The following is a 22,967-nucleotide window of genomic DNA, read 5'->3' as shown; positions in this document are numbered from 1 at the left end:
TATATACATATCAACCTAAATATTATATAATTATAAAAACATGATACTTTAATCGGCATAATATGTATACAGTATAATGATATAGTTGGCAGAGAAAAACAAGTCAGGATTATAGTTTCAACAATAAAGGGGTTGTCTCATTAATATTAAGCACTGCCGTATCAGTTACTACAACACGTTTCTAAGGTAGTACCTCATTTATGTCTGCACTGATGGCCAGAATACTGCTGTGTTAATGTGATATTATGGATAAGTTGAAACTGCTAATGCAATACCAAAGCATCAAGGTCAATACGATAATTATAACGGTTACTATGATTATGTTGGAATGCATACATAAGCGTAATTATTCTAGTTGTTTAAAATTCGAGTAAACGTTAAATATATTACATTTATTAGCTAAATAATAGACTTTGAAATTAAATTCGTAGGTATTATAATTAGGTACCTATATTTGTTATAGTAAACGCTTATTATGTTGATGTTAATATTTTTATGTTTTAGGAGAAATAAAAAAACTTAAAAGATCTCGTTCAACTACTCGTTTGTACTTAGCAAAAATCAATATGTTAAGCAGAAAAAGTCACTCATTAAAATAACCTTAGGCGAAGGAAATATTAAAAAAAGCATTAGTAATTATGTTTGATTGAATTATTTTTCATCATCGTCACTTGCTCGTTTAATTTTGATCTTATTGGTAATTAACGGTCGAAAAGATATTGGTTTTATTATGCTTTTGTTTTTTTAAATTTTTTTGGGAGGGGGGTTTACAGACACAATATATTAAATTGTCTCGAATAATAAGAATAATCGACCACCAGTTAGGTTTGTACTTAAAAATAGTATTTAATCGATATTTTAGTCCATCAAAAATATTGATATTAAATATAATGGGCTAGCAATTTAAAGTCATGCTAATATATAAGCGCATCGTAAGAAAAAAGGAATAAAGTTTCAGTGCGATTGATTTTGAGTATGCAACATGTCAGAATCAGCTATTAGTATCGTAAAGTAGGACATCGGATAGCATTTGGAAAAGGAGATTCGATAAAATATTACAAAAATCTTGTCGTACTCTTCTCCTATTCTCATATAAAAAAAAAAAACACTGATATTTTCACGATTTTATAGTTTTACACATAATATATTTTTGTATGCAAATATATTCTACAACAGAACATAAAAAACCGGAATATAACAATGGTGACGGACATTTTTTTTTTTACTGTTATTCGTTTTTACAATAGTAACTAAAACATAAATTTAATAATCGGTGTACATTCTTTGTGTGTTTTTTAATGTTGAAGACACAGGTGTGGTAAGTGACATTTTTTCGGTAAAATAATTTATTTGTCCAGTGAGTCAATGAACTTGGGTCGTTAGAAACACCGTACTGTGTTAGTGTAACGTTAATATAATATTTTCCATCGATTTCTGGTAGATGTAGTTTTTTGATTGTAAAAAGTATCTACGGATATTATCATTAACCGTCGAATAACGTTTCTGGAAAGTTCCAATTATAAAATGGCTTACCACACCTGTGCTCAACGCTTTCGGAGAACTTTGTTCGGTAAGTTTTACTTAGACAATCAAGACGAAATTAGTAATTACCAATAAACATTAATGTAATTTTACGCTGAAAGAAGTCGCCCGATCGACGTTTTTAATTTTAGTTTCTCCTGATCGCTAATAGCTATGACGGAACACATTAATTTTGAAAACATGACGTTAATAGTTGTGTGTTAAAAATCAGGCCTTTAATATTCGTCACCATACAGCTGCAGTATCGCATTGATTGTTGTCCACGTTTTGGTAAAAATTAAGACTTTCTACACATGTAGATGCTCTCTCAAATACTTCAATCTCTGTTCTTTTTACACCGCTTATCTATCACTATTTCTCCATCTACCCCACCGTCTTATTACTTTTATTTTATAAATTCTAACGATTCCTCTCTAATGTAGTCGCTCTTGGATGTTCTACTATTTCGCTTTTCTCTACCGTCTTTCATATTCTTATCTTTCCCGATGGAAGCGTAACTTAAAACTCTTTTTTGCTCATTTCTAATTCATCGAACCTAGTCCTTCTGCACATTTCAGCGTAAACGCCAAACACTAGTTCCTTATTATACTATCACTAATAATACCACAACAGTAATAATATGTATTTTTATAGCAAGTGTAACTTGACGTTTATAAAATTAACTATAGCCTTACATTACGGTAGTAGGTAACTTGAACGCTGCCTATGAAATTGACATATTTTATATAACAATAAATTATAACGATTTTTCTCTCTAAAAAATGTATTTTGACATATTTTCAATAAAAATTCAATAAACGTAAATATTTACCGAATAAATAGGAATTGACAATATTCGATTAGGTGTTAATATATATTTTCATCTATGATTTAAAATTATATATTTTATTTTTACAGGAAGACCATCGTCGTAAGTAGATTTTTGAACACTATAGAGCGTTAACGAGTCAATAAATAACATTTTCAATCGAATCGTTTTCCTATATAGTGAAAACAAAAATTAACAATACAAATGTAATAAATACGATTGGCGTACACCGTGATGAATGTTATGCGATTTTACTGTCATTAAAATTGAGTAACGTCATTAAATTTAACTCGACTTAATATTATATAGTATTAATAATTTTACTCGACACAATACATGTATATATATTTTTTTATTGCAAACGAATCAGACATAACTCATGGCCGTGGAGTCGCTCTCTTTAGGACAGCACGATTGACAACAAGGGAACACGCATTGCAACGTGTTTTTGAATGCTTCCCTGAAGTCTCGGTTGAAGTATGCGTATATTAGCGGGTTCAGTGATGAATTGAAATAGCCGATCCAAAACAATACCGTCACCAGCGTTTCCGGAAAGGTGCACGGTTCCCCGCATAACGTGGATATCACATACCTGTAGTAAAATAAACACAATTACTATAAATTACAAAATATATAATGTCTAAAACATACCAATGATAAAAAGAAAAAATCTATATAGAGATACATTTATAAAGAAGTAACAATAATATAATTTGAACATTTTGATTACACTGATTTTCGTTTTTTTTACTCCGTTTACTTATAAGACGTCGATCTGAAATTGAACATATTGTGTTACAATTTAATATTATATTTTGCAGTACGCCTTGAAAGTCTTGAACAAACTTTCCCATCGACAGAAACTAACTTCAGAAAGTTCGGGTAAGGTTTAAAAGAATCTTTTACAAGTTTGCATTGCAACTATTTGATTATCATTTATGAGCGGAAGAAAAAGTTTCATATCATTTCTATTGACAAAATCAAACGTCTAACCCACCACTTTTATTTGGTTAGGTATGATCAACAAAGCTTGTCTACGATAATGTTATCTTAAAAACATGTAAACAACGAAAATACAAAATAAGAGATAATATCTTAAAATATTCCAATAAAATTTGCCGGCAATAACAAAACTGAATAATACTAATAGTAATAAATAATAATACAACTTTACAAGTCAATCAAATTATTTTCGGGGTCGAAAAGTTATACAAATTTAAATAATCATTATAGAAATTAAGTTGAATATACTTATTATTATTTATTCTTAAATATTATTTATAGATTACATTTTTAGTTTTATTAACTGGTTTCATGGCATATAAAGTGTAAATATGAATCATTAACCATTTCTTCCACTTAAAAAATAATTACCATAATTTAAATGTGGTTATAATATACATAACGTTCGTTATTTATAAGTATCTTGACTATACAATATAATTTTTTTTTTAAAAACCTATTAGCACACTTGTGTAGATACTCTCAAGAATTTAAAAAAACTATTACTTGAGTGTTATACGTTTTGTAATTCATTCAAATATATGCATACAACAGTAATAAATATTGAAAATGAAACATGTGCCAGATAACTATTATTTAGAATCCCGAGCAACCTTGTTCCACAAAAATTTCCTAGTAATTTTCACGCTATAAACAGAGAATATTGTTTTTTTTTTATTGATATTGTGTACTGAAGCAATAAAGAAAATAAATGTTGACCATAAATAATATTTATGCGAAGTAAAGACAGAAACACTTATGGCTAAGTATGAAAACGTAAGCGTTGTAATCCAATGGATATCCAGAATTATTGCAGTTTTTAAAGATAGGTAGGATCGTTCATACTGTTCGTGTCAAAGTAAGACTTCACCTTCTCAAATTTTAAGTATTCTTGTCGGATATTCTCTAAATGCCACGTGAGACATTCGGCGTGTCGAGTGCTCTTAAGAATCGTTTAAACAATGCATTTAACGCTCACTCGAGTGCTGTCGAAGGAAATTACTCGAAAAATGTTCACATATTATGTCATCAGTTCTATATATAAATAGCACGACATCCATCCCATTGGTTATTTAATGAATCCGGTAACACCATTAGCACAGCTGTGTGAGCAGTAGACGCTGTGGTTTGACAGAGACGAGGGCTTACAATTGTAACATACAGTCGCTTCCCATAGTAAAATTTAAATGGATGAAATTAAAAAGAGTGGTTTTGTGAAAAAAAAAGCAATAAAGTTGTCGCCTAAAATATTTTTAATTTCATTTTTAATTCAAAGAATTTTATTATTTTTTGTTGACGTAGATGTAGATTTTTGACCATAGACTGGTCTATTAAAAAGGATTTCTAATGGAGGCTATGGAGCTGTATATGATTTGAATTCAAATTACACATGGCAACCGTCGTTCCGAGCGTTCGAAACGTGATTTATGAACAACATTTAGTTTTGCACCGGACGAACGCGATGTACTTGTGGCGGATTTCAACTCAAAATTCGGTCGGGTTTCTGTTAAAAAAAAAAACACCATGTTCGACCACATTTGCTTGGCCATTTCATTTGTCAGATGCTCTCTATACTGTACAAGTTATATATTCTGTACAATACTCCATAGTACACAAGTTTTAGCATTACCCGCATTGTAGTATATAACGTGGGTGTGAGTGGAGGTCACCGACCGTTTTGTGTACACGCTATTCCCGGCGGCCCAGTATCTATATGAACATAATATATATATGTATAAAATGTATACAATATACAAAAATATAAGGGCAAACAGCGTTCATAGTCGCCGAATCTCTGCGGACAAGACTGCGGGCCACTCGCCAAATTTCTAGTTGAGACGCTTTGACGTACCGAGTCGAGAAAGGTCGGATAAGGCGACCGCAATAAATTGGGAGGCTCGGTGCTTGTATTCGATCTTGCTATTCGGTTTGACCCACGCCAAATCTACTGGAATGAGCGCCGATCAAAAAAAAAAAATGGCATTATAGAGTTCAACGATATCGGAGAAAATAATATTATTATTTTTAACGATTTTCTAACGGGAACCGAGTAAGAAAGAAAAACAATTACTGTTAGGAAAATCTAAAAAAATTATTAATCTTTCACAATATTCTTCTATAACCGTATTTGTTATTATTATATACTGTATCTGTATGCGAGGAAACAAACATAGAAAACGAATCAAGAAAACACGCAGCGTTGCGTGCAACAATAATACTAGTGGGTGAATTATTTATTTTCTCGAGCCGAGGCCGTCTGGAAAAATAAACGGTTAACCCGTTCTTTTCCAATCGGCGCTGTAATCCCATCCCGACAAATCAAAAAACCCCGTCTTGGCCCAAAGACAGAGACGCGGAAGAGGCAAAAGCCTCCGTGCCAACCGTTTGTATCCGGATTAACACCGTTGTGTGCGCTTTTAAATTCAATTACGGTTCGGCATATTGACGTTGTGTTAACTCGCGTAGAATATAATTAAGTTTGTCTTTTCCAGTTTGCACTACGGCTGCTCGTTTTGTATGTGAGTGTATGTGTGTCTTATTTCGAAGTGCGCGGCCAAAAGAAGGTGTTAAAAAGATCGTTAGGCGTCGATCTGGTGTTGTGTTTTTTAGGATATGTTCTGCACGCGAACATACGCGATAGAGTTTACGCACATAATATTTGTTTGACACTTAGGCGTAATAAATGGAAATTAATGTGAATTTCCACTGTAGTCTGTACACGGTAAGACGACGTGGTGGGCTCCAAGCACTTCACTTTAATGTTGTTGCGAATAAAAATGGCGCACTGTACACATACATTTTACATAATACAGTAAAACGTATAAATATTATATTATTTATTCATACTGCTCATAAAGCATTTTGTTCGCTACGTTAAATTCGTTTATTGGTGCTGATTTTCTGTGCATTATTTTTACGAACACGACGCAAAACCAACATTTTAGTGTGATCAATTTTGACGTATAAAATTCGTAAACTCGTTCGGTAAACTTGTGGTAACTTGATTATTGTCTTAATCGAAATATTTTAATCGATATTACTTAATTTCCTCGCGCAAGACATATTGTTTTTAAAAAAATAACGTACATGTATATAAATATATACATGAGGGTGGTGTCTTAATTGGATAATGTTTTAAATTTTGATTTTGTCAGATTCCAATAAGATTTTAATAAAACATTTTTTAAAAAAATCAATATTAACAGAAAAATTACAATTCGAACTCCATATTCCAATAAGCACTACTCTAATATAAGTTAGGCGTTCGTTATATACATAAATTAAGTTTTTTGATTTTTAAAAATAAAAAATAATAATGAAACTTGTGTATAACATAAATCTAGAAAACATAATTAATTAAAACTCTTAAGGTCTTGTGTATTGGTATGCACAACTTTTGCCGTCGTTTACAGGACTTTTTATTTAATGACAATAAATCAATTTTACTTAAAACTTTAGTAAAACATTGCAGTAGAGTAGTATACTTTAAATAACTGGTAGCGAGTTTGGGTAAAATAATCATTTGGTATTAACAAGTTTCTGGAAACAACCGTTGGTTAGTTGTCAAAAACTCGGCGATAGCTATTGTAAATTGGTAAATTTTTACTAAACTTACTGTATCGTCAAAGCGAGCACATCAATTAGGCGGTCGAAAAATATATTTTTAATCCCTTAAAACACAGACAGTTAATAACTCATTCGGTTGGCTTTATTTGAGGAAAGCGGCTAAGTACTATATTTATTTGTAAAAGGGAAAAAACAACTCTGTGCTTGAAGTTTCGCAAAAAAGAAAAGTTAATCTTACAGCAAGTGTCTTCAAAGGATTAAACCGCACTTAAAAATTAACTGTCACCACGCGGAAGGAGTAATATAAAGCTCTTGGTGCTCTCAACTAGTTGCTTGTCACGTCTCTCGATTAATACATTAAATAAAGAGTCCGTTAATAGGGATACAATTTGTTTTTTTGTAATCCATGAAAATATTGTCAAGTATTCGTAATCCAAAATGCCACTCCCAGAGCTTGCATAGAAAGTTTAACCGTGTAATGAATGCCCACTAATTTAGTTCAAGTAAATTGTTATAAAGTTATCGTGATTTAAAGGGCACAGTCCTTAAAATAATTAATATTTGCCACACGCCTGCATAAATAATCAAGGCCTAGCGAGTCGTTACGACGACAAAATATAATGATTATTATAATAATATTGTAATAAATTATTTCCATACATATGGCTATTTAATTTTAGGCAACAAATCACTACAAACTGCACGTCTGTGCAAAATAAAAATAAAAAAGCTATTTGCTGTTGTGCGCAGTGCGGCTGTAACCACAATAAAGCGCATTTAAATTCAAATTTAACTGCTTATTGCAACGGACGACAGTAGAAAAACAACTTAACGTTTATAAGTGCACAATTTAAATTTCGACTACGAAGAATATTAAACGTATTTATTGTTATTCCAACGAAAATTTAGTGTTTAGACGATGGAGAGGGATTTAAACTAATTATGACCGTAGTTGACTTAAATAATAATTTAAATAGAAAACTCCCGAGTTAACCACGTATAACAATTAAGACAATTTAATTAATGCTCAAACTACTTAATTACATTGAGTAAGCTGTTAATTAATACAATGTCGCTCGTTAGTTGCGTTTGTTTAATATTTTTCTTCCGAAACGTGTTTTCTCCTAACAATCCTTGGTCGACCCACACTTAAGGCCAACAAATCGGTCTCCCACCCCCTTCCATAACACTATATTTGTCTTTATATTGGTATTCTTAAATATTTTATATACCGGTGTAAACATTTCTATTCTATACTTATTCAGAGGCGTAGCTAGAGTGGTGGAAGGGGTGTTGGGATGTTCAGGTACTTCAAAACCATTCAGTTCTCTCGGAATTCAGATAAAAAACGAGCCTTACTTAGAGGTTACGGCAGATTGGTTGCTGATATTTTGCTTGGGATTTTAAATGAGTTTTGAAGATCTTGAACTTTAAAATACACCCCTCCCCTCCTCTCCGTTATAGCTACTCATTAAGAGGTTTTTTATAAAATGTTTATATACGCAATAAAATCTTTGTGTCCATTGTATTTTTATAAAAACGTTTAATAATTGAAAACTTTAATGTACTTATAAATAGCACGAAAATAGCATAATACTGGCGCCAAATATAATGTAATTTGTAATGTATTACAACAAGAACATTTTTTTATGACTTTTGTAACGACTTTTGGTGAATTTCTTTATACGAAATATCGTAAAGAGTGATTATGGAAATAAATTCATTTTAAATTTCTATGTTGACGCCATTTGTTGGAAAAAACAATGTAAAATATATTTACTAAACGAATAATAATCTACTACTTTTATAGTTGATGTTATTTGCTATGAGTTATGACACTTTAAAAAACAATATAAGTACATTAGTCATTAAATATATAATGTTTAAAAACAATACATTCGCTATTTAATATCAATTATCATTATAGTATATTGTATAAGCTTTATATTGTTTGATTATTTTTTTTAATTTATACACTTAATAGATTCAATAAGAAATCACGTGATGTATATAATTAAAATACGTTAGTTACAAATAAAAAAATAAACAGTTTAAAACACGCCTGGTTACACAAGTAAAGTTAATGCCATACTCTAGAAGAATGATTATGTTATCCTTGTTACCCGAGGGTATGTAATTATACATTCAAGTAGTTTGTAGTATAATACATTTAAACGGAGTAATCGGCGGGAACAGGTCGATGCCTAATCGAGCGTTTTGTAACATAATAAATTAGTTACAATTTTGAACGATAAGTATTAGTTTTTAATTGGTAGATGATGATCATTATATCAGAAATAAATGTTGATCATTTTATGTATTGCTAAAAAAATTATAACATAATTTATAAAAATAATTTCAAAAGCATAATGTTTTATGCATTAAAATCATATATTATACGTCTAGACATATCTATATAATTCATTGAGTTTGTTTTAATCAAAATATTTGAAATTATTTGTTCTGTATTACAACTTTTAGGTTTAATTATTTGAATAGCAGTAGTTAATCAATATTTAATTGATAAGAATATGGTACAATGAGCGTCTTACATAATTTGTTTAAAACAATTTTTACACATTGTACCATGTTTACTGGCACTTTAATAAAATTCACTATTCAGCATTCACTAAGATTTATTGTATGTTTTAATTGTCCGTGTATGAATAATGATGGCAATATTTCATTTCACTTTCAATACACTCATGTAGCTATTTTGCATACACAGAGCGCCTTTGATATTTATTGAAAAATTTCTGTTTTTTTTTATCTATTGATAACCAATACATTTGAAAAGTTAAATTGTTTTCTTATAATACGAGTATAAATTAAAATTATTACTTTGAGCATTTCGTATAAATCAATTTTTCCACAGGAAGTTTTAATGCAACTATTCAATAATGTATATTTAACAAAGTTTTAAATTTGATTTACAAATTTAAAATTAAAATGTATGAGTTCTTTTGCTCTTGAAAATGCCGTTCAACATGACGTTTATTACGAATAAATTATACAAACAGATTATTTGCGTACATACAAAAATGTGTAATAGTGTACGCAATTTAATATTAAGTTATAGTAAAGAATTTTTATAAAACTAGTTTAAACATTAAGGGACGAGAAAATAATTAATTTAAACGCGGAACTAATTTGTTTCTTATACGCTATCGAATTTTAACTACTTTTTTTTATAAAACAGATGGTCCTAGTATTAAAAATTTAATTACGGGTTTAAACATAAAATAAAGTAATTTAAACGTTTTAAGCAAACACAAATTTACTCTGAATGCTCGGATTGATTGATTCATTTCAGTTTCAATAGTTAATCGAAAGTATTTTCAGTTTCTAAGTGGCTACTAAACACCTGGTAGCTGAAAGCTTTGAGTGCTTGTAGTTGGGGGCAGCATAAAAGTTTATTTTTATAACACAAGTATTACCCGAAACGCATGACTGGAGACGCATAATAGTGTACAAAAATAAATTATAGCCTTAGGTTTTACAAACCATCCATCACCCAAACATTAGAAACTTTATTTCTGTTCGCTAAATTTTTCCTTGAGTTATTTCAAAACATAGAAACTATCTCGAGCGATTTAATTAAATAGTTAATTTGGATACAACCCTAAAGCATTTAATTTTGTTTTTTTCATTATAACAAATATTGCGTGTGAAAGTTTAAGAGTTTTGTGTTTTTATAATAACAAAAGAAATTATAATTGCGAACTATTTAATAATATAATAAATAGTTAGTTCGTTTAACTTCACACATCATGAAAGATGTTTTAGCTTTCAATGAAACATAAATTGAATATTATTGGAATTATCAATACTTTTTTTGTGTTATAAATGAAAAATATTAGAAAAATCAAAATCCAAAATCAACAGGGGAAACAAAATTCCTGCTTAGTACTTACATGCTACATTACATCTGCAGGGTTACGACGATATTATACTATAAAACCGCTCGTTGTTTATATTAGGCGTATATTGATTAAAATCATAATATAAACATATATGTAAGTGACATAGTATTTATTTTTAACTTACAACGTAGATTTATTTTGCAACATTATAATTTGAACTAAACTAATCGTTTACAACAGGAAAAGAGCAAGAAAATAAATTTAATTTTAATGAATATAAAGCCATAATATTTTTAATAAAATAAAATTATTAATATATTATGTGAACACATAGATAATAATATACATTGTATATTATATTGATTTTGTGATTAATGTTCCATTTGCTTATGTCAGTTATAAACGATCGAATAAATTAGTCACGTTTTTCTAACGATGCAATTAAAATGTATTTATAACACAACAATTGTAATGGATATTGAAGAAATGTTTAGTCATCAGTATATTAATGTTTTAAATACCAAGACTAATTAAAAACATCTAGATGTTATAGCCAGGTTTCTTAAAAATAAATTCCTTACAATAAAGTCAATTAAGAAACATGGGTGTATTCTGACGTTTTATAAATAGTTTATTCAATATTCAAAATATATGAGTATACATAATTTGTATTGATATTCCATAAAATAAATATTTGCTCAGCTTAAGTCGTAAATCAATTATGTTTTTGTAGACAGTTCAGAGCCATAAATAGTATATTGAAATATTGTACATATGACTACTTACAATGAGAACGGTTGTAGTTTAAAACTAAACAGACCCATTAGTGTGATAATATTCATAATTTATGTAGTGGTATAGTGGTATAGGTAAAACAATCGGTTTCAATAGAAACACTCTAATAAAATTATTTTGCAACTAAACTTTAAAAAAATCGTCTTAATCATGATAAATTATCGTTGGTAATTCGATTATAAGTGAACTAATTTGTTCGCTCTAACCGCTGTCGACGATAGATTCTTATCTCATTATTGTAGTTAACGTAAATGACTCGAACTGTTCTGCGTTATTATTATTAAGTACCTGTATTTAAGACAGTTACAATATCCAAACTAAACAAGTACTTAACGCATACTTTCAATTTGCTATTAGGGTTATGGCTTTTAATAATATTATTATTTCTTCTCGATGGGTATAGCCACTAAAACTATGTCTATAGATAAATAAACCATTGAAAAACCGTTACGCCATAAATTCTCTTCTCCGGGACCATCGTTGACTGCAAACCAAACTAAGGATTGATAACTATGGAGAGAGAGAGAGAAAAAAAGAAAAACCCAAAACTACAAAGCCAAAATGTATCTTTTGATGTCAACAGACACATTGTTATTTTGCGCAGAACAAAACGTTAAACTATGTAGTTATTTAGGCTAATGAAATGCGGTCGGGTGGCTCAGAGGATGTCGCGTCTTAAGTTCTGACTCGCTAAATACTGCTAATTCCCCGGCGGGAACTAAAACTATTCGTCAACAAAATAGGCTATTAAAATATATATATCACATATTATCTGCTTTATATAAAATACTTTTCCCCGTTTGATTCCAGCATTGTACACTCGAGATAACACTAGTTAGACAACACTAGTTTGTCATATCTAGATACGTTAAAAAAATATATACAATAATATGTTTGATAAATACGAATATACTTATTGTTATATTATAAGTCAAAATCGTCAAACTTCTAATAAATAATTTATAATTGTCCTTAATTGTATCGTTTAAACGAATTAATATATATATATATATTATAATTTCTATTTGAGATTTAAATCCAACCCGGTTATTAAAATAAAAAATCAATATAATTTTATGCTTAATTTAACATATTTTCGCAATATCGTTTATTATAACGTTTTTATTTTTTTAAGTGCAGCTAATAATAACTTTTTTTAAAGAAAATTCTATTATCAATTGTTAATTTTTTTTCTCTCGAGAAGAAAACTAGAAATATTATACAAATTATAACTGTAGTTGCTGGTTATTGATTAACACCACTTACATCTGGGGGCATAGGTTTTGTGTTATTTTTTCATCACGTGTTCTTTAATGGTGCACATAAACTATACAACTAAAATTTTCACGAGAACATTTTAGAAGAATTTATTAAGGTACGTGAAACGTTCTGTTGGCAATACATATTAAATAGCGTAATTAGCGTAGGTACAGACTATCTCACAATCAATAACCAACTATGCAAAGATATATCAGATAATAACAAATTCGTCAATTATTTCCCGGAAGAGCTGTAACACCGTGCAATAATTTTAATAATGTCGCAACCTCTGGGCTCTAAGATTTATTCCTATCGTCTGATAAATTACAATGTTATACATCATCTCCGCCGCGCCGCGTGTAAATTCCTAAGAAGTAAACCCTGGGCGTTGCCTTTCTTGCTTGGGTTAACACATTATGACTAACTAGTTAAGCTTTATCTTCAGACACGACACACTAGGCAACACCTACGATAAAATAAAAACAAAAATAAGAGTAATCGTTTATGGAGTCCGTAAAATAGTATTTTATACGTGACCACATTAACTATAGACACAAGGCGTGCTAGGGTAGATGAAAACATTATCCGAAAGCATATTACAATTCTTTATAACCTCATATCTGACAGAGGCATCGGGGTTTATTATTTTGAATCTATGGTATATGAATAATAGTTCCATAAGCTAATTGGGGTTTTCTAAATATTCTACATTGCCAATGAAATCAATAATCGCTTGCCTTTCATTGATTTTATTTAACGCGAAATCCTTAACGAATATTTTTACAATTATAATTCCCGCCTAAGAATATCCTATAGTTTCATAAACTCATTGTTTTGTAACAGAATTTGATTAGTTTACAGACATTTTCGGATGTATCCATGTTATCAATAGTTAGCTGATATTTCGAGCCCATAGCAGTCCATCTTCAGAAAAATAGTTACCGTTCCGCTATAGCACTGTAATGAACGCATCGCTCGTTTCCTATCGGTATACTTGATATGTTCGTAGTCGCAACCGTTTTTTCTCGACTAAGTGGTGTCGTAATGTGTCATGTGGTTTTCTTTGTTTTCTCCTTTTCTCAGCATGGAAAAAGAAACAAACAAATCAAACCAACCGATCAATGCTAAACAATAGAAACAGCTGTTGTCAAAATAAATGAAAATCGCACATGTTTAAAAGGATGAGCAAAGTGCAAAGAACGCCAAAAGAGCACAACGAGCCATAAACAGACAAAATAATAAAACAAAGAAAACCACATGACACGTTACGACAACGCTTGGTCGAGAAAACACGGTTGCAACTGAGGACTTAATCGCGACAGTGGAACGGTGACTATTTTTCCAAAGATAATAGTTTATTCATCAAAGTTTTAATACATTACACATTTTTAATTGTATTTGAGTTAAAAACAAAAGTACCCACTTTAGTATGTTAATTACTATTTTTTGATTACTTTTACTTTTAATATTGCACTTAAGTACCCAATATAGATACAATTAAAAAGCTATTGTAAACTTATTTTTATTTCAGGTAACTGGTAAGTTGATAATTTTCATTTAATACGCTATACTTTAAGTAAATCTATGGGCAACGGTTTTAGTTAATGCATTTCCCAGCACTATAGGTTTGAGCAAGTCAAGTGTTATGTTATCAATGTGATTAAAAGTGAAAAACATATTTATTCTCCCATTTGTGTTAGATATTTTATTATTAAGCTTATATTATAACAATGCTTACCATAAAAAAAATGGCAACCAGCACAATAGGAATACACCCATTATGATTCCAAGCGTGCGAGCTGCTTTGTGTTCAGTTCTCCAACTTGTAGTCGTAGTCTTGGTCGTTAGAGCTGTAAAATAAATACAAACAATTTAGTAAGTTAAATACAAACTCGTTTATACTTTATACTGACAAAGAGTTGTATAGGGCATCTATGTATAATAATTATTATAATTTATAGTTAGAACACATATTAAAAAAAAAAAAAAATGTTTGTTTTATTTTTTATTAATAATTAGTACATAGTAATTTAGAACTGAAACAATACAACCAAAACATTATATTTTAATTATTTAATAAAACTGGTATTATCCGAGGTGTATAGTTAATACTATTTACTAATTAGTTTCATTAATATTTTATAGTTATCTATTAAATCATCATACTTATTGCCTTGTTAGAATTTACAATAACGGTAGGTTTTTCTTCACATGACCTAAATTTGAAGGAATTAAAATTGGTAATATTCACGGGTTTGTTAGAATGATGATTATTAAGTTAAGGTCATGCTGTGAACATTAGAGGAGCATGCAGACTATATTTTGATAAATATTAACTGAGCGGCAGGAACATCATAAATCAACTAGCGCCAAGTAAACATATAAGAGAAAATGGTTTATCGTTTTAATATGAAAACTGTATTTAACCTGGGCTTAGGACAGACAAAACTGCCGTCTATTTGGGTATAATTTTTATGAAATTGTTAATAGTTTTTTATTTTGTTTATGAATCATACAAAAATGCAGGAGTCACAAATTGATATACAAATATAAATATGTAAATAATAAACGTTAGTAGGGTAATTTTTGCTTTTCACTAGATATCTTATTTAATAGATAGTGTGGTATTATTTGTATTATTAGTAAAACGTTTGTTTCAAGTATAATATTATTCATTGTACTATGACATAAAATGGACATGATTCAATATGACCATTATTCATTGTGAATAAAAATGTATACCTCACTATCAATCTTTCTTGGACTATTATAATATAACTAATTTTTATTCTATTATCTCTTATTGTATTATACGACTATTAAATTGTACACTAGTTTGTTTTTTATAAACCGTAGGTGTATAAATCGTATAGTGTACAGCAAATCGATTGCTTAAAGTGTTTACTGGAGTGTACTTTACTATCATATATTTCCGACTTGATCGAAAACATAGAGGGATTACGAGTTCAGTTATTTCTTAATACAGCTTAGGTGGATATTCATTTATACTGAATTAATATTATTATTACAATATTATATTAAATTGAATTGAAATCTATACATTTTTTTTTCAACAAGTTCCGGTATAATTTTTTACATGTTTTTTGATGTTAGGTTTAAAGAGAATTCGTTTTTTTAAATATGTAGTTTTGCCAAGAGTTTACTCGATAATTTGACATTATTTTAGACTTTATTTCAACATGCTATTTGGCGAGGGAGTCAAATATGGTTCCTTTAGTTCACTAAACGATGGACCGTTTGGGTTATTATGACTGGCTATTTGGTATAGTATACCTGATACCATTTCATTAAACGAGTATAGTATTAATATCGAGTGTCTTGAGCGTAAAAAGTCATTTAAACCATAAAATAATATAATTTACATTTTAATATATATTTCTTAAATTAAGAATAAATTAAATAAGAAAAATGTATATAAAAGGAAAATAACGTAAATAATAACAAGACGAATAACCAAAGTCTAGGGAATAACCAAAGTGACAATGCTTAGAAAAAATGATTGCTCTATTGTCAGATAGTGGTGGACAATCGAATAGAATATGACATAATATATGGCACTCGGTTTCGTTTTCATGTAGGGTACTCTAAATGACAATGAAAATAGAGTTGAATTCACAGATAGACGTATGAAAATGAATTGGTTGAATGAGAAGGTTGTGACCAAAGAGAAAATAGAATAAGAAACCGTATGGGGTTTTTGGACATGTAATGGTTATAGTACCAAATATTATCAGATTATAAGGGAAATACGGAACTACGAAAGACATTTATAGGTAGATTGTAGATAGTCATAATTTAGAAATAATAACACAGAGAAATAAAATTTGTACAAAAATAAATGTCACATGAATTTTAAAAAAAGCCCATAACATAAATAAGTATAAAGCTAATCATAAACTGATTTTGATTTTAATATTCATACAAATCCGGTTAGACAATTTTACGCTGGTTGACTGTTTTGACGATAAATTGTAAGATAATGTCTTCCCTATTACTTATTTAAATAACTATTATTCTATAGCTCTTGAAGTATGTAAAATATTCATCTTTACATTTGATGATCATATGAAACCCAATTGACATGGTCATGGATCAATTTCTAAATAGTCATTCTGTATTGATTTTTTACGTGTTATCACTTAACCATGAACAAATTATAATGTACATTGCATTGAGTTGCGAAAATATTTATTTTAGTACAACCTACTTGTTAGTGATTTAAATAATAATAAAAAGTATCCAAAATAAAATAAATTGTAGAAAAATGAGGAATCAAGAGAAAATGTATATATTTTAATTGTAACATATTATGTATGCTGTTTTTTTTTTTAAATTTCTTAAACACATACACGTGTGATAATATAGACATTACAATGACAACAGTATAATAATACAAATATGATTATTTATGCAGTACAATCAATAAATCCTTTACGAATCATGTAGAGAAAAAAATATATTTTCGCAAATATTGCTTGGCTCGACAGATTATTCACGGACGATAATAATCGAACAAATCATTTGTGTGGTTTCTAGCGACACGATCATTTTTCGACTCCACTAAACATTTGCGATGTGAATCGAGCCAAAATATTGTCTTTTGTCTGCCAACCATAATTTGGAAACTGGAAAGATAATCCGTTATATAAACCTGTTATTCGCGCTTGAAATCATCAAATGATAAAAGCCAACTGTTATTTTCGCCAGGTTTATTTTGTAGTATACTTATCAGCCGGAACGGTAGAGATACCATGCACATAATATAATAGTTATTGTCAATCGGTTAACGCCAAAATGTGTTTCAAATAATAATAATAATTATTATGTTCCTCAAACGACTCACGGACTACTATGATGGACTATATTATTATTTATTATGAATCGACGGTAAATTTATATTCAGTATTTCGTTTAAACGCGCTGTCAAGCGTTGAGTGCATCGTGACTGTTGTGTGGACTGAGCGCCTCCGATTATCTGTTTTGGCGATTAATTAAGTTAAATATATAATACAAACGATTCGCCGGATTCGCTTTAATAGTACCATAGATTATAGTTAACACTACTATTATATTGCAGCATGGTTGTCTCATAACAGATTATCGTTTCATCCAATCTGCGTCCTGTTTGCATGTCCTTGCTGTGCACCGGTGGGACGAGGTATTACTACTACTGGAAAACAATAATAATAATTGCACGACGTACTTCAGTGTTGTCATTTGTGTCGAACACCCAAAAAGCTTTTTCTGATTTTTCTTGTTTAGATATTTTTTGAATGCATTTTTAGGGTCTTCGCTGCAGTGCCACTCGAAAAAGATAAGTGTTATGACCTTGACGAAGAATCATCCAACAGCTACAAACTAAAAATATTAAATGGACACGAAAACACATTTTGTATTTTATGAATTTAGGTAACTAGAAATTTTGTTAAAAATATTAATACATTTTGTTAAAATAAGTTTTTTATATTCTACTCGTCACTTTTTATTTATTAGGAAACTAGAGTGAATACTATAATTAGTCTAGTTTATACTTTATAATAATGAGTAATGACTAAAAATAGACTTCTAAGGACTGTCTAAATTATACCCAAGTTCTTGGAGAATATTTTATGTGCGTACACAATTGATGCGTTTTTCTTGACATACGTAATTATTTAATTTCAAAATGTCGTCCGCACGACTGGTCTTTAAAAAATCAATTTATCTACACTACCTGATCGTTAAACATTTTTTTTTTACATTGACATAAAAATTGTGTTAATACTGTCTGCGTTCGATTCTATTTTAACTAATGTTATTAAATATTCATACATTATTGTGAACACGAACAAATGTAATACTTTAAGCTTCAGTAAACATGCAATTTTATGCCATTATTCAATTACGCCCTTTTGCATAATGATATTCTCGGTACCAAGTAGAGCTTCACGGTAAATCAACACTTTATATTGTTAATATTTTGTCCAAAGCTGTATAATCTAATTTTACATGTTGATAACCTAGTTATGAAAATACGGTACAAAAAATATAATTTTTGTAATAAATTACAATATTTTTAATAAAAAATGAAAAATATGATTGTGAAAACTTAAAGTATAAAATAATGGAAATATAGAAGTTTTTAAACGAATCAAAAAAAATAGTTATAGTCACTGCGGTTATGACTTAATGAGAGTAATATAATAGTTTTCAAAAATAACACATCGATATTGATCTGTAGATTATCAGAAAACGTAAAATGTATGTAAAATTCGTTTTAAATGCAACACTGACAATATTATACAGATATTTTTCCAATTTCGACTTTGTTTACCTTAAAAAGAAAACATTTGCTTTTAAATTTAACCTTCCCACAAGATTAAAATTAAACTATCTAGGTAGGTTCGATATATTTTTAACATTTGTTATTATAAACTATCTTTGTTGATCAATTTCTTTTAGTTTTGAGTTTATAATATTAAAAAAAAAAATAGGCTCAGTGGTTGAACATTAATTCTTAGGTTTACGTCAAAGCTAAACACGTTAATATAACTCTTGAATATCTAAATACTTATTTTGCAAAACAAATGGTAATTACAGTTTTTTTTTTAGAAATACAATCGTTTTCTTAGTAATCCGATTTTACCGATAGCAACTAATGTCCATATGCAAACATAAACCATTCTATTGGGGTCGCATATCTGATGTACATTCAAACGAGGGGTAAGTATTAATAATGGAAAAGGGAAAAGCTTGGGTCGGGTTCGAGCCAGACGTGGACTGCCGACCGGAACTAGCTAACCGGACGACCACTACTGCAATGCCTATCGCAATGCGACCGTATACAAATATTTTGCAATAATAATAATTTATAATAATAATACATAAACGTACTAAAAAAATAGTCCATAATTAAAGGTACTTCGAAAAAACTGTATGGGATGCACATCATAGAATGTACCTACTCGAATGTCAACAAGGGAGTGTAATTATTGCCTATTGAAAAACAAACAAAACACACGAGTAAAAAAAGCGCTTTTGTTTCGTTTCGAATTAATCGTCGGTTGTTCCATACAAAAGCGCAAGTGTGGACGTTTATTGGGGTTTAGTCGTGTGCAATGAAGTGTAAATTTGAGTTCTACGTAGGTAGGAACGAACATTTTTTTTTTTGTATATAAGTAACAACCCACATTATACATCGGTTTCAGACGATACGATTCTGTATACTGATTCAGTACTTTAGTAAATACTGAACGCTTACTTGTGATAATAAAATGAAATAATACCTGCACATTGTATAGTAAGAACAGCCAATAAGCACACTTGGCGTGTGTAGTTGTTATACTACGCAAACAAACATTTGCGTTTCAACCGCATATTTGCATAAATCCCTTTTATTCGATTAGGGTTTCGATTTATCACGCGACGGAGCACTTAATTTTAATTTTAAACTCCAAATGTGACGTCGGAATTGGACTCGTGGGATGATACGCGTGGGGATGGGGGAAGGGAGGCAAAGGGCATTTCACTGTGAATATAACAGCGAACCGAAGTTCCGAACTTTAGTCGGCGGCGGTAGGTGTAGGAATAGCTAGGTGTAGCGGATGAGATAATTTTCGCAGTTTTGTTCATCACCGGTAGACGTGGAAAAATGAAAATGACAAATGGGCAATGGCGTTGCGAGGTGCGAAATTAAGCAACTTCGGATTCGCCCGGGCTGGGCGGATTGATCTTGATAAACGAAACACCATTTTGCCTGTTTGGGTACCAGGAAACAACAGCAACGGCGCGACCGCATCATATCCAATTTCAGGACTATCCTATTTGCCACTTAACATTGTTCCGACTGCAGCGACGTCCTGTCGTACTGTCAAAAACAATCGCAAGGGTTTACTGATTGAAAATCGTCGAAAGGATAATTCAATTGTCTCCCCGTCTCGGGTTCGCACTACTGTCACTGAACATGAAAAGCTCTAGGTTTTTTTCTCTCGACGGTTTCCACGACCTCTCGACGGCCAAACGATTAAATCACGTGTACATCGATAGTGTCATAGCGGTATACATAAAAACATGTACGTTTGTACAGACGGCGAGAGCAATCGATGGCTTGTACTTAGAAAAGCGTTATTCAATTGGAAAACATTGTACATTGATGTTTACATTAAAAGCGAAAAGGGATAGTATTCATTCATTCTTAAGCGATGATAAAATATAATCAACCCTTATAATACACCTTATATAATATTAATATAAATAAAATAGACTAAAATGTAAAATCTAAACGAGAAAATCACAAAGTAGACAATGGTTAATATGACTAACAATAGAGTAGTTTAAATAATGCATTGTTACAATACATTTTATTTCAACTGGCAAAATTTGTCGGTGTTCATTGTCGGCCATAAAGAAATTTAACTGAACTCTTTACGTTCTTGAAAACCATGCAAATATATATTTCAAAGGTATTATCAATAAATATAGTATAATAATTCATATTAACTGCTCTGTTGAAAACAAAATGTTATGCTGGTTTCTAAAAGGTTCCTACATATAAGATTTTTATTATAATAATATTTTAGGGTGTAGAATGTACTGAGATAAGGTTTGTTGATTATTGAAAGCAATAACTTTTTTCTTTTAAAACTATTATATTTATAAAGCCAATAGTAACATGTCAACGGATATTAACAAGAAAATATTACTGCTTCTTGTAAATAATAGGAGACAAGGTATTTAATTTTTAATATAAAATTCATAAATAAACCGTTGTCATCGCCTGAATAATGGTATGTTAGTATGAAATTTATGGCTACTAAAAGCGTTTTCATATAACACTAAACTTGGATAAGGCTAAGAATAATAATTACACGAAAAAGGCATTCATTTAAACATAATTCATGAATTTCAACAAATATAGTCAAATTCTACCCTGTACCTATGTTACATAAATTCAACTAAATCGCAACATTTTAGATTAAGAATTTAATGAAAAAATTTGAACAGAAAATTGATGTTATAGAAATTAGAAACACATTAATTATAAATTAACAAATATTTTATGACATAGATAATTAAAGTTATGATCTATAAGGATGTATTTAAAAAAAATTAAATTAATTAATAATCAATTCATTGATTATAAATTATTAGAGGTTTAAATTAGTTTTATCACTGACTTAATGTAACACTTTAAAGAAAAATATATGATATAATATGCTTTACAAGTAAATAGGATTAGTATAATTTAATAATATTGTTAAAATCTTCGGTTAAAAGGATGTTCCACCTACACATGTTTATGTAAAAGACATGGTCACGTGGATAGGGTTTACAGACTTTTCAGTAGTTTTAGAGCAAAAATACCCATTTACAAACCTAAAATTCTCAAAAAAATACTTTTAATCTTAGTTAAAAACTAAGATTTTGAGAAAAATCATCTGTTCTGAACAAAGCAAAAAGTAATAATATTATTTTAAAAGTAAACCGTAAAAGTAAATTAAAACTAACTTGAAAACTTTTCTTCTGTGCTCTTTCTTGAAGATATTTAAAATTAAATCATAGTAACATATCTACATTAGGCTGTATTTTAAACACATTTAAAAAATTATTTGACGTACTAGACACTTTTATATTATAAACTTTAAGTAAATAAACATATAGATATTGTTTCAGCAAAGCAAAAACACAAGGAAAAAAGTAACCTAAGAACATAATAAAGTTAATTAAAAATGATGCGTACAACAATATTTATAAAATGAGGATTTAATACTCGCTAGACTATTTAACTTTTTTCTACATTATTATTAAGACACAATATTATAAGATTTTATGTTTTATACATTATATTATTAGTAATTAGCGCTAACTAAATAATTTATTACAGGTGAAAATATAAATACACCAAATGAGTAGTTATATTTTGTCTTTATTAATGGAATTAAATGAATTGGAAGTCATTGTTGAAAAAAATAAAAAGGTTATATTGTAAATATTTTTTTAAACCGTGAAATTAAATTTATAAATTTCATTGTTAAACTAAAACAATATATTCATTGTCTTTTTTTTTGTACTCAAAAGACTGACAGTGTACTTTGATAATTGCTAATGCGTGTAGGGATTAACTTCATGCT

The 22,967-nt window shown here is 29.6% G+C and overlaps 1 protein-coding gene across 4 annotated transcripts in view; it reads right to left on the bottom strand.

The window, feature by feature from the left end:
- Positions 1-1,162: 1,162 nt before the first annotated feature.
- The window catches only part of LOC126843551 (octopamine receptor beta-3R-like), a 92,241-nt gene continuing 70,436 nt past the window's right edge, over positions 1,163-22,967 (bottom strand). For 3 of the 4 annotated variants that reach the window (XM_050581144.1, XM_050581143.1, XM_050581142.1), the window contains 2 exons: positions 14,576-14,687; positions 1,163-2,942 (listed from right to left, as the gene is read on the bottom strand). In XM_050581144.1, the coding sequence (XP_050437101.1) occupies positions 2,717-2,942; positions 14,576-14,687 (338 nt within the window). In that variant the 3' untranslated portion in view covers positions 1,163-2,716. Of the gene's footprint in view, positions 2,943-14,571; positions 14,688-22,967 lie in introns of those variants that run through there. The other variant, XM_050581145.1, reaches the window with a different exon arrangement.

The sequence above is a fragment of the Adelges cooleyi genome, unplaced genomic scaffold, assembly GCF_023614345.1.
Source record: "Adelges cooleyi isolate 19-005CV unplaced genomic scaffold, UGA_ACOO_1.1 ACOO_flye_CR_arks_rails_tigmint_CR_PRNA_574, whole genome shotgun sequence".
Classification (NCBI taxonomy): domain Eukaryota; kingdom Metazoa; phylum Arthropoda; class Insecta; order Hemiptera; family Adelgidae; genus Adelges; species Adelges cooleyi.
Note: the sequence above shows the minus strand (reverse complement) of the source record. Positions and strands in the feature narration are given on the sequence as shown.